This window comes from Hyperolius riggenbachi, chromosome 6 (assembly GCF_040937935.1).
Source record: "Hyperolius riggenbachi isolate aHypRig1 chromosome 6, aHypRig1.pri, whole genome shotgun sequence".
Taxonomy (NCBI): Eukaryota; Metazoa; Chordata; class Amphibia; order Anura; family Hyperoliidae; genus Hyperolius; species Hyperolius riggenbachi.
The window spans coordinates 2,813,247-2,836,977 of NC_090651.1; the positions used below are offsets into that span (position 1 = coordinate 2,813,247).

Here is a 23,731-nt window from a genome sequence, read left to right on the forward strand (position 1 = left end):
TCTGGTGTCTGCTGCCCACATTGCGATTTTCTGGTGTCTGCTGCCCACATTACGATTTTCAGGTGTCTGCTGCCCACATTGCGATTTTCTGGTGTCTGCTGCCCACATTGCGATTTTCAGGTGTCTGCTGCCCACATTGTGATTTTCAGGTGTCTGCTGCCCACATTACGATTTTCAGGTGTCTGCTGCCCACATTGCGATTTTCAGGTGTCTGCTGCCCACATTGTGATTTTCAGGTGTCTGCTGCCTACATTGTGATTTTCAGGTGTCTGCTGCCCACATTGCGATTTTCAGGTGCCTGCTGCCCACATTATGATTTTCTGGTGTCTGCTGCCCACATTACGATTTTCAGGTGTCTGCTGCCCACATTGCGATTTTCAGGTGTCTGCTGCCCACATTGCGATTTTCTGGTGTCTACTGCCCACATTACGATTTTCAGGTGTCTGCTGCCCACATTACGATTTTCTGGTCACTGCTGCCCACATTGCGATTTTCTGGTCACTGCTGCCCACATTGCGATTTTCTGGTGTCTGCTGCCCACATTACGATTTTCAGGTGTCTGCTGCCCACATTGCGATTTTCTGGTGTCTGCTGCCCACATTACGATTTTCAGGTGTCTGCTGCCCACATTACGATTTTCTGGTCACTGCTGCCCACATTGCGATTTTCTGGTCACTGCTGCCCACATTGCGATTTTCTGGTGTCTGCTGCCCACATTACGATTTTCTGGTGTCTGCTGCCCACATTACGATTTTCAGGTGTCTGCTGCCCACATTACGATTTTCAGGTGTCTGCTGCCCACATTACGATTTTCAGGTGTCTGCTGCCCACATTATGATTTTCTGGTGTCTGCTGCCCACATTGCGATTTTCTGGTGTCTGCTGCCCACATTACGATTTTCAGGTGTCTGCTGCCCACATTGCGATTTTCAGGTGTCTGCTGCCCACATTGCGATTTTCTGGTCACTGCTGCCCACATTACGATTTTCTGGTCACTGCTGCCTACATTGTGATTTTCTGGTGTCTGCTGCCCACATTGTGATTTTCTGGTGTCTGCTGCCCACATTGCGATTTTCAGGTGTCTGCTGCCTACATTGTGATTTTCAGGTGCCTGCTGCCCACATTGTGATTTTCTGGTCACTGCTGCCTACATTGTGATTTTCAGGTGTCTGCTGCCCACATTGTGATTTTCAGGTGCCTGCTGCCCACATTATGATTTTCTGGTGTCTGCTGCCCACATTACGATTTTCTGGTCACTGCTGCCCACATTGCGATTTTCTGGTGTCTGCTGCCCACATTGTGATTTTCAGGTGTCTGCTGCCCACATTGTGATTTTCAGGTGTCTGCTGCCCACATTACGATTTTCTGGTGACTGCTGCCCACATTGTGATTTTCAGGTGTCTGCTGCCCACATTGTGATTTTCAGGTGTCTGCTGCCCACATTACGATTTTCTGGTGACTGCTGCCCACATTGCGATTTTCTGGTGTCTGCTGCCCACATTGTGATTTTCAGGTGTCTGCTGCCCACATTGTGATTTTCTAGTGTCTGCTGCCCACATTACGATTTTCAGGTGTCTGCTGCCCACATTGTGATTTTCAGGTGTCTGCTGCCCACATTGTGATTTTCAGGTGTCTGCTGCCCACATTACGATTTTCAGGTGTCTGCTGCCCACATTGTGATTTTCTGGTGTCTGCTGCCCACATTACGATTTTCTGGTCACTGCTGCCCACATTGCGATTTTCTGGTCACTGCTGCCCACATTGCGATTTTCTGGTGTCTGCTGCCCACATTACGATTTTCTGGTGTCTGCTGCCCACATTACGATTTTCAGGTGTCTGCTGCCCACATTACAATTTTCAGGTGTCTGCTGCCCACATTACGATTTTCTGGTGTTTGCTGCCCACATTACGATTTTCAGGTGTCTGCTGCCCACATTGTGATTTTCAGGTGTCTGCTGCCCACATTACGATTTTCAGGTGTCTGCTGCCCACATTGTGATTTTCTGGTGTCTGCTGCCCACATTACGATTTTCTGGTCACTGCTGCCCACATTGCGATTTTCTGGTCACTGCTGCCCACATTGCGATTTTCTGGTGTCTGCTGCCCACATTACGATTTTCTGGTGTCTGCTGCCCACATTACGATTTTCAGGTGTCTGCTGCCCACATTACAATTTTCAGGTGTCTGCTGCCCACATTACGATTTTCTGGTGTCTGCTGCCCACATTACGATTTTCAGGTGTCTGCTGCCCACATTGTGATTTTCAGGTGTCTGCTGCCCACATTACGATTTTCAGGTTTCTGCTGCCCACATTGTGATTTTCTGGTGTCTGCTGCCCACATTACGATTTTCTGGTCACTGCTGCCCACATTGCGATTTTCTGGTCACTGCTGCCCACATTGCGATTTTCTGGTGTCTGCTGCCCACATTACGATTTTCTGGTGTCTGCTGCCCACATTACAATTTTCAGGTGTCTGCTGCCCACATTACGATTTTCTGGTGACTGCTGCCCACATTACAATTTTCAGGTGTCTGCTGCCCACATTACGATTTTTTGGTGTCTGCTGCCCACATTACGATTTTCTGGTGTCTGCTGCCTGCATTGTGATTTTCAGGTGTCTGCTGCCCACATTGTGATTTTCAGGTGTCTGCTGCCCACATTGTGATTTTCAGGTGTCTGCTGCCCACATTGTGATTTTCAGGTGTCTGCTGCCCACATTACGATTTTCAGGTGTCTGCTGCCCACATTATGATTTTCTGGTCACTGCTGCCCACATTGCGATTTTCTGGTCACTGCTGCCCACATTGCGATTTTCTGGTGTCTGCTGCCCACATTACGATTTTCTGGTGTCTGCTGCCCACATTACGATTTTCAGGTGTCTGCTGCCCACATTACGATTTTCAGGTGTCTGCTGCCCACATTACGATTTTCAGGTGTCTGCTGCCCACATTATGATTTTCTGGTCACTGCTGCCCACATTATGATTTTCTGGTCACTGCTGCCCACATTGCGATTTTCTGGTCACTGCTGCCCACATTGCGATTTTCTGGTCACTGCTGCCCACATTGCGATTTTCTGGTGTCTGCTGCCCACATTACGATTTTCAGGTGTCTGCTGCCCACATTACGATTTTCAGGTGTCTGCTGCCCACATTATGATTTTCTGGTGTCTGCTGCCCACATTGCGATTTTCTGGTGTCTGCTGCCCACATTACGATTTTCAGGTGTCTGCTGCCCACATTGCGATTTTCAGGTGTCTGCTGCCCACATTGCGATTTTCAGGTGTCTGCTGCCCACATTGTGATTTTCAGGTGTCTGCTGCCTACATTGTGATTTTCAGGTGTCTGCTGCCCACATTGTGATTTTCAGGTGCCTGCTGCCCACATTATGATTTTCTGGTGTCTGCTGCCCACATTACGATTTTCAGGTGTCTGCTGCCCACATTGCGATTTTCAGGTGTCTGCTGCCCACATTGCGATTTTCTGGTGTCTGCTGCCCACATTACGATTTTCAGGTGTCTGCTGCCCACATTACGATTTTCTGGTCACTGCTGCCCACATTGCGATTTTCTGGTCACTGCTGCCCACATTGCGATTTTCTGGTGTCTGCTGCCCACATTACGATTTTCAGGTGTCTGCTGCCCACATTGCGATTTTCTGGTGTCTGCTGCCCACATTACGATTTTCAGGTGTCTGCTGCCCACATTACGATTTTCTGGTCACTGCTGCCCACATTGCGATTTTCTGGTCACTGCTGCCCACATTGCGATTTTCTGGTGTCTGCTGCCCACATTACGATTTTCTGGTGTCTGCTGCCCACATTACGATTTTCAGGTGTCTGCTGCCCACATTACGATTTTCAGGTGTCTGCTGCCCACATTACGATTTTCAGGTGTCTGCTGCCCACATTATGATTTTCTGGTGTCTGCTGCCCACATTGCGATTTTCTGGTGTCTGCTGCCCACATTACGATTTTCAGGTGTCTGCTGCCCACATTGCGATTTTCAGGTGTCTGCTGCCCACATTGCGATTTTCAGGTGTCTGCTGCCCACATTGCGATTTTCAGGTGTCTGCTGCCCACATTACGATTTTCTGGTCACTGCTGCCCACATTGCGATTTTCTGGTCACTGCTGCCCACATTGCGATTTTCAGGTGTCTGCTGCCCTCATTACGATTTTCAGGTGTCTGCTGCCCACATTACGATTTTCAGGTGTCTGCTGCCCACATTACGATTTTCTGGTGTCTGCTGCCCACATTACGATTTTCAGGTGTCTGCTGCCCACATTAGGATTTTCTGGTGACTGCTGCCCACATTACGATTTTCTGTTGACTGCTGCCCACATTGCGATCTTCTGGTGACTGCTGCCCACATTACGATTTTCTGGTGTCTGCTGCCCACATTAGGATTTTCTGGTGTCTGCTGCCCACATTAGGATTTTCTGGTGTCTGCTGCCCACATTAGGATTTTCTGGTGTCTGCTGCCCACATATTACGATTTTCTGGTGTCTGCTGCCCACATTGCGATTTTCTGGTGACTGCTGCCCACATTACGATTTTCTGGTGTCTGCTGCCCACATTGCGATTTTCTGGTGACTGCTGCCCACATTAGGATTTTCTGGTGACTGCTGCCCACATTACGATATTCTGGTGACTGCTGCCCACATTAGGATTTTTTGGTGACTGCTGCCCACATGGCGATTTTTTGGTGACTGCTGCCCACATTGCGATTTTCTGGTGAACTCTGCCCACATTACGATTTTCTGGCCCACATTACGATTTTCTGGTGAACACTGCCCACGTTACGATTGTCTGGTGAATGCTGTCCACGTTACGATTTTCTGGTGAACTCTGTCCACATTACGATTTTCTGGCCCACATTACGATATTCTGGTGAACGCAGTGCCCACATTACGATTGTCTGGTGAATGCTGTCCACGTTACAATTTTCTGGTGACTGGTGTCCACGTTACAATTTTCTGGTGACTGCTGCCAACGTTACAATTTTCTGGTAACTGCTGCCCACATTACGATTTTCTGGTGAACTCTGCCCACATTACGATTTTCTGGTGAACTCTGCCCACATTATGATTTTCTGGCCCACATTACGATTTTCTGGTGAACTCTGCCCACATTACGATTGTCTGGTAAAATGCTGCCCACTTTACAATTAATTTACAGTGAAACGCTGCCCCATTACGATTATTTGGCACCTATGGGGGGGGGGGCATCCAAATATTCGCAGGGGGGCCCAGTGATTTCTAGTTACGCCCCTGTCCCATACACACCTTGTTTAATGGACATTCATCTGCAGATCAGCCAATTATCTGCCGATCTGAAGATCCAACCTGGTGGATCTGATCTACAGATAATTGTCCGTTAAACAAGGTGTGTATGAGGTCTGCAGATATCATAGACTATGAATGGGTTTTGCAGGAATGGATCTTTTGCAGGAACAGATCTTTTGCAGATACTGATCTGTTGCATGTGTACAGCATCTGTGTGTGCAGCATCTTGCAAAGATTTCTGTCTGATGGGGAGTGCAGCTCCATAGAATAGACTGTGTAGGTATGGCTCTCATACTACATGGAAGGGGGTAAGATTTCTGTCTGATGGGGAGTTCAGCTCCATAGTATAGACTGTGTAGAGTATGGCTCTCATACTACACGGAAGGGGGTAAAATTGGTCTGTGATCTTTCATTTTCCAAAGACTTTTATCTGACGTGTGTACCCACCTTTAGTCTTAGTCGTGGAGAGGGCTGTTATCTGACTTTTATTATCTCAACTGTAAGTGAACTGTTTACTTTTTCTCTGCTAGAGGAGAGGTCATTACTTCACAGACTGCTCTGAAAGAATCATTTTGAATGCTGAGTGTTGTGTAATCTGCACATAATATAGAATGATGCAATGTTAGAAAAAACACTATATACCTGAAAATAAAAGTATGAGAATATTTTCTTTGCTGCTAATCTTCTAGTAATTATTCATAGTACACAACCAATTCACTATATCATATTTTTTTTCCGCTTCAGTGTCTCTTTAAAGAGACTCTGAAGTCTCTAGAAAACGCACTTTTTATGTTACAATGCGGCTGAAATCTCAGGTAATCCCCCCGAAATCCCCGGGGGGAGATATGGGCAGCGCTTCCGCATAGAGGCAGAGCTTTGAGCAGTAGCTCTGCCTCTCCTTCGTCAATCTGAGCAGATCGCAGCCTCTCCCTGCCCCTCTCACTCTCCTTTCACTGAGAGGGGCTGGGAGAGGCGGCGATCAGCGCTGATTGACGTGCATGGAGGCAGAGTTACTGCCCAAAACTCTGCCTCCCTGGGCAGCAAAATCCATGACCAGAAAAGTCATGGATTTTTGCCCTGTGGTTTGGGGGATTAATTGAGATTTCAGCCACGGGGATGCAATGTTTCAGATACGGCATTCATGCCTAACATTGTTACATAAAAACTGTGTTTTCTGGAGGCTTCAGAGTCTCTTCAAGTTGAGCTGAAATGCGTATGATTGTGTGCTGTTTGTGCAGGAAAACTTTTTATTCAAGAGTTCTGTTTCTGCAACCCTGGCACAGTGGCAGTAATCACTGAAGCGTATATGTCCCGGGATCATCGTCCTGTGTCCTGCAGCAGATTATTATTATTATTTAGTATTTATATAGCGCCGACATATTATGCAGCGCTGTACAGATGCAGCAGAGCAAGCTGTGACTGTCTCATTGCACACCAGGAGGTAAGGAAGATGCATGATGCTCTGGAATTCAGGCTGTGTGTTCAGCACAGGAGATAGCACTGTCTCATAGCACACCAGGAAGTAAGGAAGATGCACAGAGCTCTGGAATTGAGGCTGCGTGTGCAGCACAGGAGATAGCACTGTCTCATAGCACACCAGGAAGTAAGGAAGATGCACAGAGCTCTGGAATTCAGGCTGCGTGTGCAGCAAAGCAGATAGCACTGTCTCATAGCACACCAGGAAGTAAGGAAGATGCACAGAGCTTTGGAATTCAGGCTGCGTGTGCAGCAAAGCAGATAGCACTGTCTCATAGCACACCAGGAAGTAAGGAAGATGCACAGAGCTCTGGTATTCAGGCTGTGTGTGCAGCAAAGCAGATAACACTGTCTCATTGCACACCAGGAAGTAAGGAAGATGCATGGAGCTCTGGAATTCAGGCTGCGTGTGCAGCAAAGCAGATAACACTGTCTCATAGCGCACCAGGAAGTAAGGAAGATGCATGGAACTCTGGAATTCAGGCTGTGTGTGCAGCACAGGAGATAGCACTGTCTCATCGCACACCAGGAAGTAGGGAAGATGCATGGAGCTCTGGGATTCAGGCTGTGTGTACAGCACAGGAGATAACACTGTCTCATAGCGCACCAGGAAGTAAGGAAGATGCATGGAGCTCTGGAATTCAGGCTGTGTGTGCAGCACAGGAGATAGCACTGTCTCATAGCACACCAGGCAGTAAGGAAGATGCATGTCGCTCTGGAATTCAGGCTGTGTGTGCAGCAAAGCAGATAACACTGTCTCATAGCGCACCAGGAAGTAAGGAAGATGCATGGAGCTCTGGAATTCAGGCTGTGTGTGCAGCAAAGCAGATAACACTGTCTCATAGCACACCAGGAAGTAAGGAAGATGCATGTCGCTCTGGAATTCAGGCTGCGTGTGCAGCAAAGCAGGGCGGCTTCAGACCAGAAGAAATGATTTACTTTGACATGTGGCCTCTTATCTCTCCCAAGTCCTGCCACCCTTCTGCCTTCTTACTTTTTCAGCGCCCAAGGCCATGGCCTGTATAGCCTTTCCAGAAATCCAGCCCTGAATACTAACTCCTCCCCACACCAGGGGCCATATGCGATTAACTTTTACTCCTGAGTTTTCTCCTAGGAATTAATTTTTCATCTTGTATTTAAAATAACATTTTAGTACTCTGCAATTGAAAAAGTACCAAAAAGTACTGTCAGAATTACTTTGAGTATTTTTTTCCTTGCCGATGGCTTAACAGTTATTTTGTTGACAAGTTGTGAAAATATCACCTTAGAGAAAACTCAGGAGAAAGAGTGAATTGCATACAGCCGCTGCTGTCTATTGGTGTACCATAAGGCTCCATCCTCGAACCTCTTCTCTTTCATGGCCTGGGACAATTAATAAGCTCTTTTGGTTTCCAATATCATCTCTGTGCTGATGACGTCCAAATCTATCTCTCAGCTCCTGACCTGTCTACACTATTATCTCCAGTCCCTGAGTGTCCACCTGCTGTATCTACATTCATATCATCCCGCTTCCCTAAACGTAACATAAACAATTGGAGATTGTGATTTTTTTGTCATCTTTCTCTCCTCCCCCACCCAGAGTGACCATCAATGTAGAAAACACCCCAATAACCACAGCTCCAAGTTCTGGGGGTAACTCTGGACTCTGCACTCTCAGTTAGACCACATATTAACACATTAATGACCTCCTGTTTCCATGGAGATGACTAAAATGTACAGGAACCTACCAGCTGTGTGCCCCCCTCTCCCTGAAGAAAAATAAGGCCCTAAGTACCAAACAGACATACCGTATGACACAGAAGAGATATTTTCCATGGTAACCACTTCTTAGATTATGTTAACACACAGAAATATCCCCCACACAATAATTGTGCAGCATGTTGCACATCCCAGCCTCAGAAGAAGTTTGGCGTTTGCCACATGAAACGGTCGTAAGGCCGTGCACCATTTGGCACCCACACCTGCTGCCTCCTATCCACACCCAGGCACCCACCTAGACACCATGGTATGATATACTTCGTTGATGTTTTACTGCAAAGTCACAGTTTGTCAATGCACTTTATCTACTGCTTTCAAGTGTCTATGCTGCAATATTAAACCATAGTGCCAGACTATTTTCCATCTTTTTTGTGGTTTTTATAACTGTATCTCATACAAGGCCCTTAGGCCAAGTATGTTGTGTCTCCCATTCCTTGTGCAGCCCCCTTTTTCCTTTGTGTCATCCATATACTGTAGCCCCTCCCATTCCATGTGCAGCCCCCTCTTCCATGTGTAACATCCATGTACAGCAGCTCCCCTCCCATTCCATGTGCAGCCCCCTCTTCCATGTGCATCATCCATATACTGTAGCCCCTCCCATTCCATGTGCAGCCCCTCTTCCATGTGTAACATCCATGTACAGCAGCCCCCTCCCTTTCCATGTGCAGCCCCCTCTTCCATGTGTAACATCCATGTACAGCAGCTCCCGATCCATGTGCAGCCCCCTCTTCCATGTGTGACATCCATGTACAGCAGGCCCCTCCCTTTCCATGTGCAGCCCCCTCTTCCATGTGTTACATCCATATACTGTAGCCCTCTTTTTCATGAACAGCTCCCTTAGGGATCAGTTTCTCTTTTTAATATGTTGCTCCCCATTTTCAGCCTCCTTTTTTCCTATGTACTAGCCATCCCTCTTTCATGCTAAGGCCGCCCCCCCCCCCCCCCGGTCTGCAGCCGCCCAAGGCTCGTGCCTTATCAGAAAACCAGCCCTGATCTCATGGCCACGCCCACTGGTCCACCCCTCTTTCATGCTAAGGCCCCCCCCCCCCCCCCCGCCCCCGGTCCGCAGCCGCCCAAGGCTTGTGCCTTATCAGAAATCCAGCCCTGATCTCATGGCCACGCCCACTGGTCCAGTGCTTGTGGGTTTGGTAGGGGCGTGTCTTAGTGTCCGCTTTTTTTTCTGGCTCCAGAAGATATGGCAAATATGTTCACCACGTTTGGTGGAAAAAAAACTCTGAGCCGTGAAGAATTTTAAAATAACTTTTATTCAAAGTAGTAAAACTTTTTCATAGTTAGGAAATTCACACAATTCTTCCAAAAAGAATCGGGCAGGAGAAAGTTCTGCCAGCCTACAGACCGTCACGTGGCACAAGAGCAATAGTCGTGTCACCCAGAGCAGCCAATCACCAAGGGCCTAAATATACTGCTGTGACAAGCCTCGGCCTCTAGTATGGAAGCTCTGCCCTGGAACATGTATTCCTCATTGCTCTACCCATTCCCAGCAAATTTACAGCAGTTGTGCGATATGCCGTGACTCTAGAAACAGTTCTGATTGTGGCTCATAAGGGACCGCCCCCCGTGAGGTCATTGAGGCAGCAATAGGCAATATCACTATGGAGGGGTTTATGCCAGACGGGGGCTGCACCGATCACCAGTAGAGGAACATGGCATCTCACATGGAAAATGTTTACTAAACATACTTGTAACTTTAATAAACATATCATTTTTTTTAATTCACATTATTAAAAATAATAAAGTTTGCAGCCCCCCTCCCTGAGCCTTAGTAGCCTCCTTCACCATATGCAGGTGGTTATAGCCACTTATCCAGGAAAGCAGAGCTTGTGAGCCTGTGGGTACTCCTCCTAACCAATACCAACCCACATGACCTCTAATTATAGAATAATAATGTATGGGTCGTGGGGTTCCCCCTCCTGACCAATACCAACCCACATGGCCTCTAATTATAGAACAATAGTGTATGGGTCGTGTGTGTACAGTGTGTGTGTGTGTGTGTACAGTGTGTGTGTGTGTGTGTGTGTGTGTACAGTGTGTGTGTGTGTGTACAGTGTGTGTGTGTGTGTGTGTGTGTGTGTGTGTGTGTGTGTGTACAGTGTGTGTGTGTGTGTGTGTATACAGTGCATATGTACAGTGTGTGTGTGTGTGTGTGTACAGTGTGTGTGTGTGTGTGTGTGTGTGTGTGTGTGTACAGTGTGTGTGTGTACAGTGTGTGTGTGTGTGTGTGTGTGTGTGTACAGTGTGTGTGTATACAGTGTGTGTGTGTGTGTACAGTGTGTGTGTGTACAGTGTGTGTGTGTGTGTGTGTACAGTGTGTGTGTGTGTGTACAATGTGTGTGTACAGTGTGTGTGTACAGTGTGTGTGTGTGTGTACAGTGTGTGTGTGTGTGTGTGTACAGTGTGTGTGTATACAGTGTGTGTGTGTGTGTACAGTGTGTGTGTGTGTGTGTACAGTGTGTGTGTGTGTGTGTGTGTGTGTACAGTGTGTGTGTGTGTGTACAGTGTGTGTGTGTACAATGTGTGTGTACAGTGTGTGTACAGTGAGTGTGTGTGCGTGTGTGTGCATGTACAGTGTGTGTGTACAGTGTATGTGTTCAATGTGTGTGTGTACAGTGTGTATGTACAGTGTGTATATACAGTGTGTGTGTACAGTGTGTGTGTGTGTACAGTGTATGTGTTCAATGTGTGTGTACAGTGTGTGTGTGTACAGTGTGTGTGTGTGTGTGTACAGTGTATGTGTACAGAGTGTGTACTGTGTGTGTGTGTGTGTGTGTACAGTGTGTGTGTGTGTGTGTGTGTGTGTGTGTGTGTACAGTGTGTGTGTGTGTGTGTATACAGTGCGTATGTACAGTGTGTGTGTGTGTGTGTGTGTGTACAGTGTGTGTGTGTGTGTGTGTGTACAGTGTGTGTGTGTGTGTACAGTGTGTGTGTATACAGTGTGTGTGTGTGTACAGTGTGTGTGTACAGTGTATGTGTGTGTGTGTGTACAGTGTGTGTGTGTGTGTACAATGTGTGTGTACAGTGTGTGTGTACAGTGTGTGTGTGTGTGTGTACAGTGTGTGTGTGTACAGTGTGTGTGTATACAGTGTGTGTGTGTGTGTACAGTGTGTGTGTGTACAGTGTGTGTCTACAGTGTGTGTGTGTGTGTGTACAGTGTGTGTGTACAGTGTGTGTGTGTGTACAGTGTGTGTGTGTGTGTGTGTACAATGTGTGTGTACAGTGTGTGTACAGTGAGTGTGTGTGCGTGTGTGTGCGTGTACAGTGTGTGTGTACAGTGTATGTGTTCAATGTGTGTGTGTACAGTGTGTATGTACAGTGTGTATATACAGTGTGTGTGTGTGTACAGTGTATGTGTTCAATGTGTGTGTACAGTGTGTGTGTGTACAGTGTGTGTGTGTACAGTGTATGTGTACAGAGTGTGTACTGTGTGTGTGTGTGTGTACAGTGTGTGTGTGTGTGTGTGTATGTGTGGTGTGTACAGTGTGTGTGACTGTGTGCATATTTATATATATAAAAGTTTGGAATTGACCTGGTGGCAGAACCCCACACTCATAAGCTCCACCTTCCTAGTCAAGTCTGTTTCCAATTTCCAAAGTCTCACTCTTCACGCTGCACATGTTCAGCGTATTTGGCAAACATTGCACTGCATGGCTGCAGGTCATTACTTGATAAATGATGCGAGTGACCTGTACCGGGGTGATGCAATGCATGGTGAATACAGGGAACATGCATGGGCTTTCCTTATGACTGCCAGGTGGGCGGTATCCTCAGACAGCTGGACAAAGGGTGTGACTTCAGTTTTGCATCATGTCCGACAGAGACAACTGTAGTGTCAGCTGTTCCACTCCTGCATACAGAGTAAAAGTGATCCGCAGGATTGATCGATTATTTCCGACATGTTCGATCGGGTCTCGATCGATACAGCCATCGATTCTGCATGTTAAGTATGCAAAATCGACTGCTGTATCGATCGAACATGTCGGAAATAATTGATCGATCTCGCGGATCAAACGGGAAATCGGCCACTATAGCCCCACCCCACCCTGGGCTGGACTGTGATGTCCCACTCCAGGGGAATAATATCTCCGCTTTAGTTACAATGGAATAATCTCTTCTGGGTTTGTATCTCTGACTGGGAAAGATTTCCCTCATTTCTGCTCCTGAAACAAAGTGAGTAAATCTCTCAAGCAGGACCAGAGACGGCCATAAAACATCCATTTTGTGTGTATTTCTGCCCCATTATAGCTTACATTACACCACTATCCATGGAGGTTTTAAGGTGGCCCCTAACGGTACAATTTTCAGCAAATAATTGCATGGTTGGAAATAAAATGTTGTAATAGATTATTTCACCAATAATGATCCAATCTGTACTTCCCCAAACAACGTTTTTTTTCTGATCAGCTACATTATTGTTGAACAATCACCATTAGAACCATTGACAGCCGATTTGGGACATCAGCAAGGTTTGTTTTCTGGAAATCTGATCGCATTTATCTGACTATTTGGGTGATTCTCTGCTGATAATTGTACCATCAGTGAGGACAATGAGAGTCGGTGGAGCCTCCAGCAGCATGAAGGAGCCTAGAGGTTCTGCATCTTGGCGGCAGGGGACTGGAGGACAGAGAGAGAAGCATTATTGGAGGGTCCATGCTTGGTGGTGGGGGAATGGAGGACAGAGAGAGAAGCTTCATTGGAGGGTCCACGCTTGGCGGTGGGGGAATGGAGGACAGAGAGAGAAGCTTCATTGGAGGGTCCACGCTTGGCGGCGGGGGAATGGAGGACAGAGAGAGAAGCTTCATTGGAGGGTCCACGCTTGGTGGTGGGGGATTGGAGGACGGAGAGAGAAGCTTCATTGGAGGGTCCACGCTTGGCGGCGGGGGAATGGAGGACAGAGAGAGAAGCTTCATTGGAGGGTCCACGCTTGGCGGCGGGGGAATGAAGGACAGAGAGAGAAGCTTCATTAGGATCCTTCTTCTGAGGCCAGTATGTGATTTCATACCTCAGCTACACTAATGACAAGTCCAAGAACCAAAACCTCCAAAGTTGTCTCAGTTCCTTTCCCTCCAATATACGCTGCTGTCACCACTACAGGTGAGGAAGAGCCCCGCCCTAACTCAGATCTGATTGGCTGCTGAAAGTTCCACACCAACAATATGCTGCTTGTGCCACCTGATGGCCACAGATGTTACATGGTTAAACTTTATTCTTACAGTTTCGGTGCCAGTCGGCATGATAATCATTTCATAATCCACCCAGATTTATCCAGCTCTGTCTTCAATGACTGAATAACCAGCTTACAGGCTGTCCTGAAGCAATATTGTTTTCCTAAGTACGGATTTCAGCCGTAGTTTGTGCTTGTATTAAAGAAGCCCCTGGCTGCTTGTCACAATTCCGTCCCCCGTGCTTCAGAATTCTGGAAATTAATATCTGGTTACACCAATCATTCGGCCAACAATTTGCAAACCTTCTCACCATTTATTTCCTCATAAACCTTTGCAGCTACTTATCCCACCACTCCTGCTCATCTATCTCTCCACCAGCCAGTCACTTACTTTTCTATTTTCAGTTTGTGCCATAAAAATAAAGAAAAGAAAAATGTGAAACTTGCGTAGAAAACAGTCAGTGTCCCTCAGAAGTTTCCAGGAAACCGGTTGCAACATAAATACATTTTCTAATGGTGACACACAGGTGATTGTACACGTTCCGAACCTCGTGGCCCATAGAAAAAAACACAGTCATTGTAACAGAGATCAGCATGACCCAGAATAAGAAAGTGAAGTCGGTCTGGCCTAGCCCTTTAAAGACCAAGTCCACCAATAAATATTGGTTGGAACCCATGGCTTTATATGAGCCATCTGTTCCTGAATGAGGGAAAGAATGTTAGTGGGGGGAAGTGTTGAGAGTGGAATATATATAAATCCAACCCGGACTCAGCCAATCATATGGGAACACTTCTCTAACATTTCATTTTTATTTTCAGCGGTTGGACAACATACAAGACCAGCACAATGTTTCAGGCCACACCCTTTGTTAGGAAGCACTTGACAAAGGGTGTGGCCTGAAACATTGTGCTGGTCTCTGACAAAGGGCTTGTGGCCTGTAACGTTGTACTGGTCTCTGACAAAGGGCGTGTGGCCTGAAACGTTGTGCTGGTCTCTGACAAAGGACTTGTAGCCTGTAATGTTGTACTGGTCTCTGACAAAGGGAGTGTGGCCTGAAACGTTGCGCTGGTCTCTGACAAAGGGCGTGTGGCCTGAAACGTTGTACTGGTCTCTGACAAAGGGCTTGTGGCCTGTAATGTTGTACTGGTCTCTGACAAAGGGCGTGTGGCCTGAAACGTTGTACTGGTCTCTGACAAAGGGAGTGTGGCCTGAAACGTTGTGCTGGTCTCTGACAAAGGACTTGTAGCCTGTAACGTTGTACTGGTCTCTGACAAAGGGCGTTTGGCCTGAAACGTTGCGCTGGTCTCTGACAAAGGGCGTGTGGCCTGAAACGTTGCACTGGTCTCTGACAAAGGGCGTGTGGCCTGAAACGTTGTACTGGTCTCTGACAAAGGGCGTGTGGCCTGAAACGTTGTACTGGTCTCTGACAAAGGGCGTGTGGCCTGAAACGTTGTACTGATCTCTGACAAAGGGAGTGTGGCCTGAAATGTTGTACTGGTCTCTGACAAAGGGCTTGTGGCCTGAAATGTTGTACTGGTCTCTGACAAAGGGCGTGTGGCCTGAAACGTTGTGCTGGTCTCTGACAAAGGGCTTGTGGCCTGAAACGTTGTACTGGTCTCTGACAAAGGGCGTGTGGCCTGAAACGTTGTACTGGTCTCTGACAAAGGGAGTGTGGCCTGAAACGTTGTACTGGTCTCTGACAAAGGGCTTGTGGCCTGAAATGTTGTACTGGTCTCTGACAAAGGGAGTGTGGCCTGAAACGTTGTACTGGTCTCTGACAAAGGGAGTGTGGCCTGAAACGTTGTGCTGGTCTCTGACAAAGGGAGTGTGGCCTGAAACGTTGTACTGGTCTCTGACAAAGGGCTTGTGGCCTGTAACGTTGTACTGGTCTCTGACAAAGGGCGTGTGGCCTGAAACGTTGTGCTGGTCTCTGACAAAGGGCTTGTGGCCTGAACCATTGTGCTGGTCTCTGACAAAGGGCGTGTGGCCTGTAACGTTGTACTGGTCTCTGACAAAGGGCGGGTGGCCTGAACCATTGTGCTGGTCTCTGACAAAGGGCGTGTGGCCTGTAACGTTGTACTGGTCTCTGACAAAGGGCGTGTGGCCTGAAACGTTGTGCTGGTCTCTGACAAAGGGCGTGTGGCCTGTAACGTTGTACTGGTCTCTGACAAAGGGCGTGTGGCCTGAAACGTTGTACTGGTCTCTGACAAAGGACTTGTAGCCTGTAACGTTGTACTGGTCTCTGACAAAGGGCGTGTGGCCTGAAACGTTGTACTGGTCTCTGACAAAGGGCGTGTGGCCTGTAACGTTGTACTGGTCTCTGACAAAGGGCGTGTGGCCTGAAACGTTGTGCTGGTCTCTGACAAAGGGCGTGTGGCCTGAAACGTTGTACTGGTCTCTGACAAAGGGTGTGTGGCCTGAAACGTTGTACTGGTCTCTGACAAAGGGCGTGTGGCCTGAAACGTTGTACTGGTCTCTGACAAAGGGCGTGTGGCCTGAAACGTTGTACTGGTCTCTGACAAAGGACTTGTGGCCTGTAACGTTGTACTGGTCTCTGACAAAGGGCGTGTGGCCTGAAACGTTGTACTGGTCTCTGACAAAGGGAGTGTGGCCTGAAACGTTGTACTGGTCTCTGACAAAGGGAGTGTGGCCTGAAACGTTGTACTGGTCTCTGACAAAGGGAGTGTGGCCTGAAACGTTGTACTGGTCTCTGACAAAGGGCTTGTGGCCTGTAACGTTGTACTGGTCTCTGACAAAGGGCGTGTGGCCTGAAACGTTGTACTGGTCTCTGACAAAGGGCGTGTGGCCTGAAACGTTGTACTGGTCTCTGACAAAGGGCGTGTGGCCTGTAACGTTGTACTGGTCTCTGACAAAGGGCGTGTGGCCTGAAACGTTGTGCTGGTCTCTGACAAAGGGCGTGTGGCCTGTAACGTTGTACTGGTCTCTGACAAAGGGCGTGTGGCCTGAAACGTTGTGCTGGTCTCTGACAAAGGGCGTGTGGCCTGAAACGTTGTACTGGTCTCTGACAAAGGGTGTGTGGCCTGAAACGTTGTACTGGTCTCTGACAAAGGGCGTGTGGCCTGAAACGTTGTACTGGTCTCTGACAAAGGGCGTGTGGCCTGAAACGTTGTACTGGTCTCTGACAAAGGACTTGTGGCCTGTAACGTTGTACTGGTCTCTGACAAAGGGCGTGTGGCCTGAAACGTTGTACTGGTCTCTGACAAAGGGAGTGTGGCCTGAAACGTTGTACTGGTCTCTGACAAAGGGAGTGTGGCCTGAAACGTTGTACTGGTCTCTGACAAAGGGAGTGTGGCCTGAAACGTTGTACTGGTCTCTGACAAAGGGCTTGTGGCCTGTAATGTTGTACTGGTCTCTGACAAAGGGAGTGTAGCCTGAAACGTTGTGCTGGTCTCTGACAAAGGGAGTGTGGCCTGAAACGTTGTACTGGTCTCTGACAAAGGGCGTGTGGCCTGAAATGTTGTACTGGTCTCTGACAAAGGGCGTGTGGCCTGAAACGTTGTACTGGTCTCTGACAAAGGGTGTGTGGCCTGAAACGTTGTGCTGGTCTATCATGTTGTCCAACCTCTGATAATAAAAATGACATGTTGGAGAAGCGTTCCCATATGATTTGCTGAGTCTGGATTGGATTTATATATATTGCACTGAAGTTTGTGAGGTTTGATGGGCCCTTATTCTGGTCTGTGACTCCCAAGATCTGGACTGCATCTGAGGCCCGCGGGTTGTTGGACTATCTGGCTTTTTCACACTGGCCTATCGGAACTGAGTAGGGGCAGCTCGCATTATCGGGAAGCAGAGGCCCAGGAGGAACAATAAGCAATTCTCAGCACAGCAATGTTTGGAATGAAAGTGTTTTAGGTGCCACACCTGCTAAGTTACATAGTTACATAGTTATTTGGATTGAAAAAAGACATACGTCCATTGAGTTCAACCAGAGAACAAAGTACAACACCAGCCTGCTCCCTCATATATCCCTGATCCAGAGGAAGGCGAAAAAACCCTTGCAGTTGGTCACATAGTTTGTTTTTATGCAGAAATGAAGGATAAGAAGGAGGGAAAGGCCATGGTTAGTTTTGTGCTGGGTGTCCAGTGAGTGTTTTAGGGGTAATTGCAAAGCGATTATCTCCCACCTTATCAATACAATGATCAGCAATAACTGGAGGGGCCTACACTTCTTTGTTTTCAGGTCTGCATAATGGGTAAGGGGGGAGGGGTCACTGTAGAGTACGTATGGTCCTGGCATCGGTCAACGGGGTGCAGGGAGAAGTCGAGAGATGGCTCTCCTTGCATGTGGCAAAGTAGGGGACTATAACAAATATATTCCCCTACCGATTGCCTAGCCTCCCCCCTGGTGGCATAATCCGAGGTCTGGCTATTGCCAGCACCAGAATTACATGTACACAGGCTGTGGAGCTATAGCGTTATTGCTATAGCAGTGCTCATATCCGGTGCTGTGCGGTGGCTAGCGAGCACTGAAAGGACCTGCTTCAGTCACGATACCCCTGTAAGTCTCAATATTAAATGCAGATTTTTATAAAAATGTAACAGACAGCAATCTTTGGAAGTGGCAGTAAGCAGAAGAGGTCCACCTTTCACTTTCAGGTAAGAGTCGATGGGTTTATCACTGGCTGTTAGGTTTTTCTTTACAATAAACACTCAGTTATCTCAGAAGAAGCTGAAAAGTGAATCAGACAATCACTCAAGTGCCAAGCAAAGTTTAGACTTGGCCTTTAAACTCAACACTATCAACATGTACATAAAAACAGAGTAATAATGATGGTGTATTGGTTTATTTCAGTTCATCTAGCACTGTTCCCTAACTGAAGAAACTTCTGGATAAAAGACCCTTCCAGAGGGCTTGCAGATCACATCAAGTTGAAAAACATTAAGAAAAATTGAGTTTGTACAGTTAGTGAGTTTGTGTAATACAGCATTTGTAGTGGGCCTTACTTAGCTCATGGGATTATCAGGATCTCTGTGTACCCAACTCCACCAGCAAACAGTCAATGTTCAGTCAGAAAGCAAAAGAACTCCATACAACATCTGAATACATGAGACAGGAAACCAAAGGTGCCCTCATCCATGTTTATCAAGAAGTCCCCACATACATCTTCATATGTAGAGGTCCCCACATATATCTTCATATCTAGAGTTGCCCTCATACACCTTCATTTATCTAGAGGTGGCTTCATACACCTTCATATCTAGAGTTGCCCTCATACATCTTCACATCTAGAGTTGCCCTCATACATCTTCACATCTAGAGTTGCCCTCATACACCTTCATTTATCTAGAGGTGGCTTCATACATCTTCATATCTAGAGTTGCCCTCATACATCTTCACATCTAGAGTTGCCCTCATACATCTTCACATCTAGAGTTGCCCTCATACATCTTCATTTATCTAGAGGTGGCTTCATACATCTTCATATCTAGAGGTGCCCTCATACATCTTCATAACTAGTGGTGGCCTCATACATCTTTATACCTAGAGGTGCCGTCATACATATCTAGAGGTGGGTGGGCTGGTTTATGGCAGATAGTTGGAGCTGGTTTGTGGCAGGTGGGGCTGGGCTATGGCAGGTGGATGGAGCTGGGTTATGCCAGGGAGGTGGAGCTGGATTGTGGCAGGTGAGTGGGGCTTGGCTGTGGCAGGTGAGTAGGCTGGGTCATAGCAGGTGGGCAGGGCTGGTTTGTGGCAGGTGGGTGGGGCTGGGCTGTGGCAGGTGGGTAGGCTGAGTAGTAGCAGGTGGATGGGGGTAGGTTGTATTATGTGGGTGGAGATGGGTTATGCCAGGCAGGTGGAGCTGGATAAAGGCAGGTGGGTAGACTGGGTCATGGCAGGTGGGTGGGGATGGGTCGTGGCATGTGGGTGGAGTTGGGTTGTGGCAGGTGGGTGGAGTTGGGTTGTGGCAGGTGGATGGATCTGGGTTATGGCAGGCAGGAGGAGCTGGATTTTGGCAGGTGGGGCTGGTCCATTACAGGCTGGCAGAGCTGGTTCGTGACAGCAACCTTCCATTCTGCATGAAAGCTTCTCTTCCATCCGGTTGCCACAGGGACCTCAGAGAAGTTATATCACCCGGATGAGGACAGAGGCCAGAGATGCCAGGGCTGCCTTCCCAATACTGCTCTTATATGACTGTCGGCAGTAAGTCCCTCTCCCAGGGCACCCGGAGTCTTAGCTACCCTGGACATAACCTCCTCTCCCCTCCTGGACATGACCTCCTTTCTCCTCCTGGACATGACCTCCTCTCCCCTCCTGGACATGACCTCCTCTCTCCTCCTGGACATGACCTCCTCTCTCCTCCTGGACATGACCTCCTGTCTCCTCCTGGACATGACCTCCTCTCCCCTCCTGGACATGACCTCCTGTCTCCCCCTGGACATGACCTCCTCTCTCCTCCTGGACATGACCTCCTGTCTCCTCCTGGACATGACCTCCTCTCTCCTCCTGGACATGACCTCCTCTCTCCTCCTGGACATGACCTCCTGTCTCCTCCTGGACATGACCTCCTCTCTCCTCCTGGACATGACCTCCGCTCTACTCCTAGACATGACCTCCGCTCTACTCCTAGACATGACCTCCTCTCTCCTCCTGGACATGACCTCCTCTCTCCTCCTGGACATGACCTCCTCTCCCCTCCTGGACATGACCTCCTGTCTCCTCCTGGACATGACCTCCTCTCCCCTCCTGGACATGACCTCCTCTCCCCTCCTGGACATGACCTCATCTCTCCTCCTGGACATGACCTCCTGTCTCCTCCTGGACATGGCCTCCTCTCCCCTCCTGGACATAACCTCCTCTCCCCTCCTGGACATGACCTCCTCTCCCCTTCTGGACATGACCTCCTCTCTCCTGGACATGACCTCCTCTATCCTCCTAGACATGACCTCCTCTCCCCTCCTGGACATGACCTCCGCTCTCCTCCTGGACATGACCTCCTCTTCCTTCCTGGACATGACCTTCTCTCCCCTCCTGGACATGACCTCCTCTCCCCTTCTGGACATGCCCTCCTCTCCCCTCCTGGACATGACATCCTGTCTCCTCCTGGACATGACCTCCTCTCCCCTCCTGGACATGACCTTCTCTCCCCTCCTGGAAATGACCAGCTCTCTCCTCCTGGACATGACCTCCTCTCTCCTCCTGGACATGACCTCCTGTCTCCTCCTGGACATGACCTCCTCTCCCCTCCTGGACATGACCTTCTCTCCCCTCCTGGAAATGACCAGCTCTCTCCTCCTGGACATGACCTCCTGTCTCCTCCTGGACATGACCTCCTCTCTCCTCCTGGACATGACCTTCTCTATCCTCCTAGACATGACCTCATCTCCCCTCCTGGACATGACCTGCTCTCTCCCCCTGAAAATGACCTCCTCTATCCTCCTAGACATGACCTCCTCTCCCCTCCTGGACATGACCTTCTCTCCCCTCCTGGACATGACCTCCTCTATCCTCCTGGACATGACCTCCTCTCTCCTCCTGGACATGACCTCATCTCCCCTCCTGGACATGACCTGCTCTCTCCCCTTGGACATGACCTCCTCTATCCTCCTAGACATGACCTCATCTCTCCTCCTGGACATAACCTTCTCTCGCTTCCATTCAACCACCACTAAGGGCTCATCTTCTCACCACTCCCGGATCTGCAGAACACAGAAACCCCAACGCAGGAAGTCTACAGACATTACAAGAGAAGTTCAGCAACCATGGCTGCTGCTCAGGAGCTGCTGTGTACAGTGAGTGCTCAGACTGAGCTCCAGTAATCTTGTGCTTCTTCTGCCAGAGTTTCCCAGTGGGAGAGCAGCGTACACAGCCCATACGTATATTCCCAGCAGAGATCCCAGCGACTGCTTGACCCGCAGTGGGGAACGTGGAGAAAGTAACCACAGAGCTCCCGTAAAACACACACTGATTTTTTTTTTCCATTTAAAAATGTTGTTTTAACCAAAAATTCCAGTGAGGGGCTTAATTTCCAGAACCCCCTCAGTCATTTCACACGCAAGATATATTGCAAAACTGTAAAAATATTAGCACCAATTTTACAAAGTTAGGTACAAAGCGGAGCTGGGGTAGATTCTTACCAGCGATGGTCGATGAGATCATTCCATCATTCCAGCTTGCATGCGATTTGTATGCAGATTGCATGCAGCGAGGAAGGGGGCCAATCAGGAAGGACCACTAGGAGATGCTTACGATTGGCCCAATTCCAGTCTGCACATAATTTACACGCAAGACGGAATTTCTGGTGTCTCATTGGCCAGCTCTGCTCCCGGTGAAATGACCGCCACCCACATTAGGAGAGAACAGGAAGTAGGAGGAGCTTCCTGCAGGTACAGCAAGTTTTACTTTCCTTGGAATCCATTTTCTTCCCAATTCTTCCATATTTACGTTTCCCATTTTCACTGTTTGTAACTCAGAGAGAAAAAAAATAAGCGTTTCTAGAGATCTGGATTAATTTACTCCATAAACTTTGGATGATGAGTTATATAAAAACTACCAGTGACAACCAGGGAGACCACCAGATATCATGGCCACCCAGAACCACTACTTCATTATAAAGAGTTCCAGTGTTACAGGGGACCCAGATATAGTATCTTGCAAAAGTTAGTACATCCCTCACATTTCTGTAAGTATTTTATTATATCTTCTCATGGGACAGCACTGCAGATGTGACACTGGGATACAATGTAAAGCAGTCAGTGTACAGCTTGTATAACAGTGTAATATTGTATGATATCTTCTCATGGGACAGCACTGCAGATGTGACACTGTGACACAATGTAAAGCAGTTAGTGTACAGCTTGTATAACAGTGTAATATTGTATGATATCTTCTCATGGGACAGCACTGCAGATGTGACACTGTGATACAATGTAAAGCAGTTAGTGTACAGCTTGTATAACAGTGTAATATTGTATGATATCTTCTCATGGGACAGCACTGCAGATGTGACACTGGGATACAATGTAAAGCAGTCAGTGTACAGCTTGTATAACAGTGTAATATTGTATGATATCTTCTCATGGGACAGCACTGCAGATGGGACACTGTAATACAATGTAAAGCAGTCAGTGTACAGCTTGTATAACAGTGTAATATTGTATGATATCTTCTCATGGGACAGCACTGCAGATGGGACACTGTAATACAATGTAAAGCAGTCAGTGTACAGCTTGTATAACAGTGTAATATTGTATGATATTTTCTCATGGGACCACACTGCACATGTGACACTGTGATACAATGTAAAGCAGTCAGTGTACAGCTTGTATAACAGTGTAAATATTGTATGATATTTTCTCATGGGACAACACTGCAGATGTGACATTGTGACACAATGTAAAGCAGTCAGTGTACAGCTTGTATAAAAGTGTAATATTGTATGATATTTTCTCATGGGACCACACTGCACATGTGACGCTGTGATACAATGTAAAGCAGTCAGTGTACAGCTTGTATAAAAGTGTAATATTGTATGATATCTTCTCATGGGACAGCACTGCAGATGTGACTCTGTGATACAATGTAAAGCAGTCAGTGTACAGCTTGTATAACAGTGTAATATTGTATGATATCTTCTCATGGGACAGCACTGCAGATGTGACTCTGTGATACAATGTAAAGCAGTCAGTGTACAGCTTGTATAACAGTGTAATATTGTATGATATCTTCTCATGGGGCAGCACTGCAGATGTGACACTGTGATACAATGTAAAGCAGTCAGTGTACAGCTTGTATAACAGTGTAATATTGTATGATATCTTCTCATGGGACAGCACTGCAGATGTGACGCTGTGATACAATGTAAAGCAGTCAGTGTACAGCTTGTATAACAGTGTAATATTGTATCATATCTTCTCATGGGACAACACTGCAGATGTGACACTGTGATACAATGTAAAGCAGTCAGTGTACAGCTTGTATAACAGTGTGAATATCGTATGATATCATCTCATACATAATTTACACTGTTATACAAGCTGTACACTGACTGCTTTACATTGTATCACAGCG

The 23,731-nt window shown here is 47.6% G+C and overlaps 1 protein-coding gene across 2 annotated transcripts; it reads right to left on the reverse strand.

Annotated features, from left to right (window-relative positions):
- Positions 1-17,365: 17,365 nt before the first annotated feature.
- On the reverse strand, positions 17,366-22,481 carry LOC137522330 (S-antigen protein-like). Of its 2 annotated transcripts, none has more exons than XM_068242364.1 (2): positions 21,040-22,481; positions 17,366-20,919 (listed from the first exon to the last, which is right to left on the reverse strand). In XM_068242364.1, the coding sequence occupies exons 1-2, from the start codon at positions 21,298-21,300 to the stop codon at positions 19,792-19,794; spliced, it is 1,389 nt and encodes a 462-aa protein (XP_068098465.1). In that variant the 5' UTR covers positions 21,301-22,481; the 3' UTR covers positions 17,366-19,791. The 2 variants fall into 2 exon arrangements, with proteins under 2 accessions (XP_068098465.1, XP_068098464.1); XM_068242363.1 differs by having other exon boundaries at positions 20,968-22,481.
- Between the last annotated feature and the right edge of the window lie 1,250 nt (positions 22,482-23,731).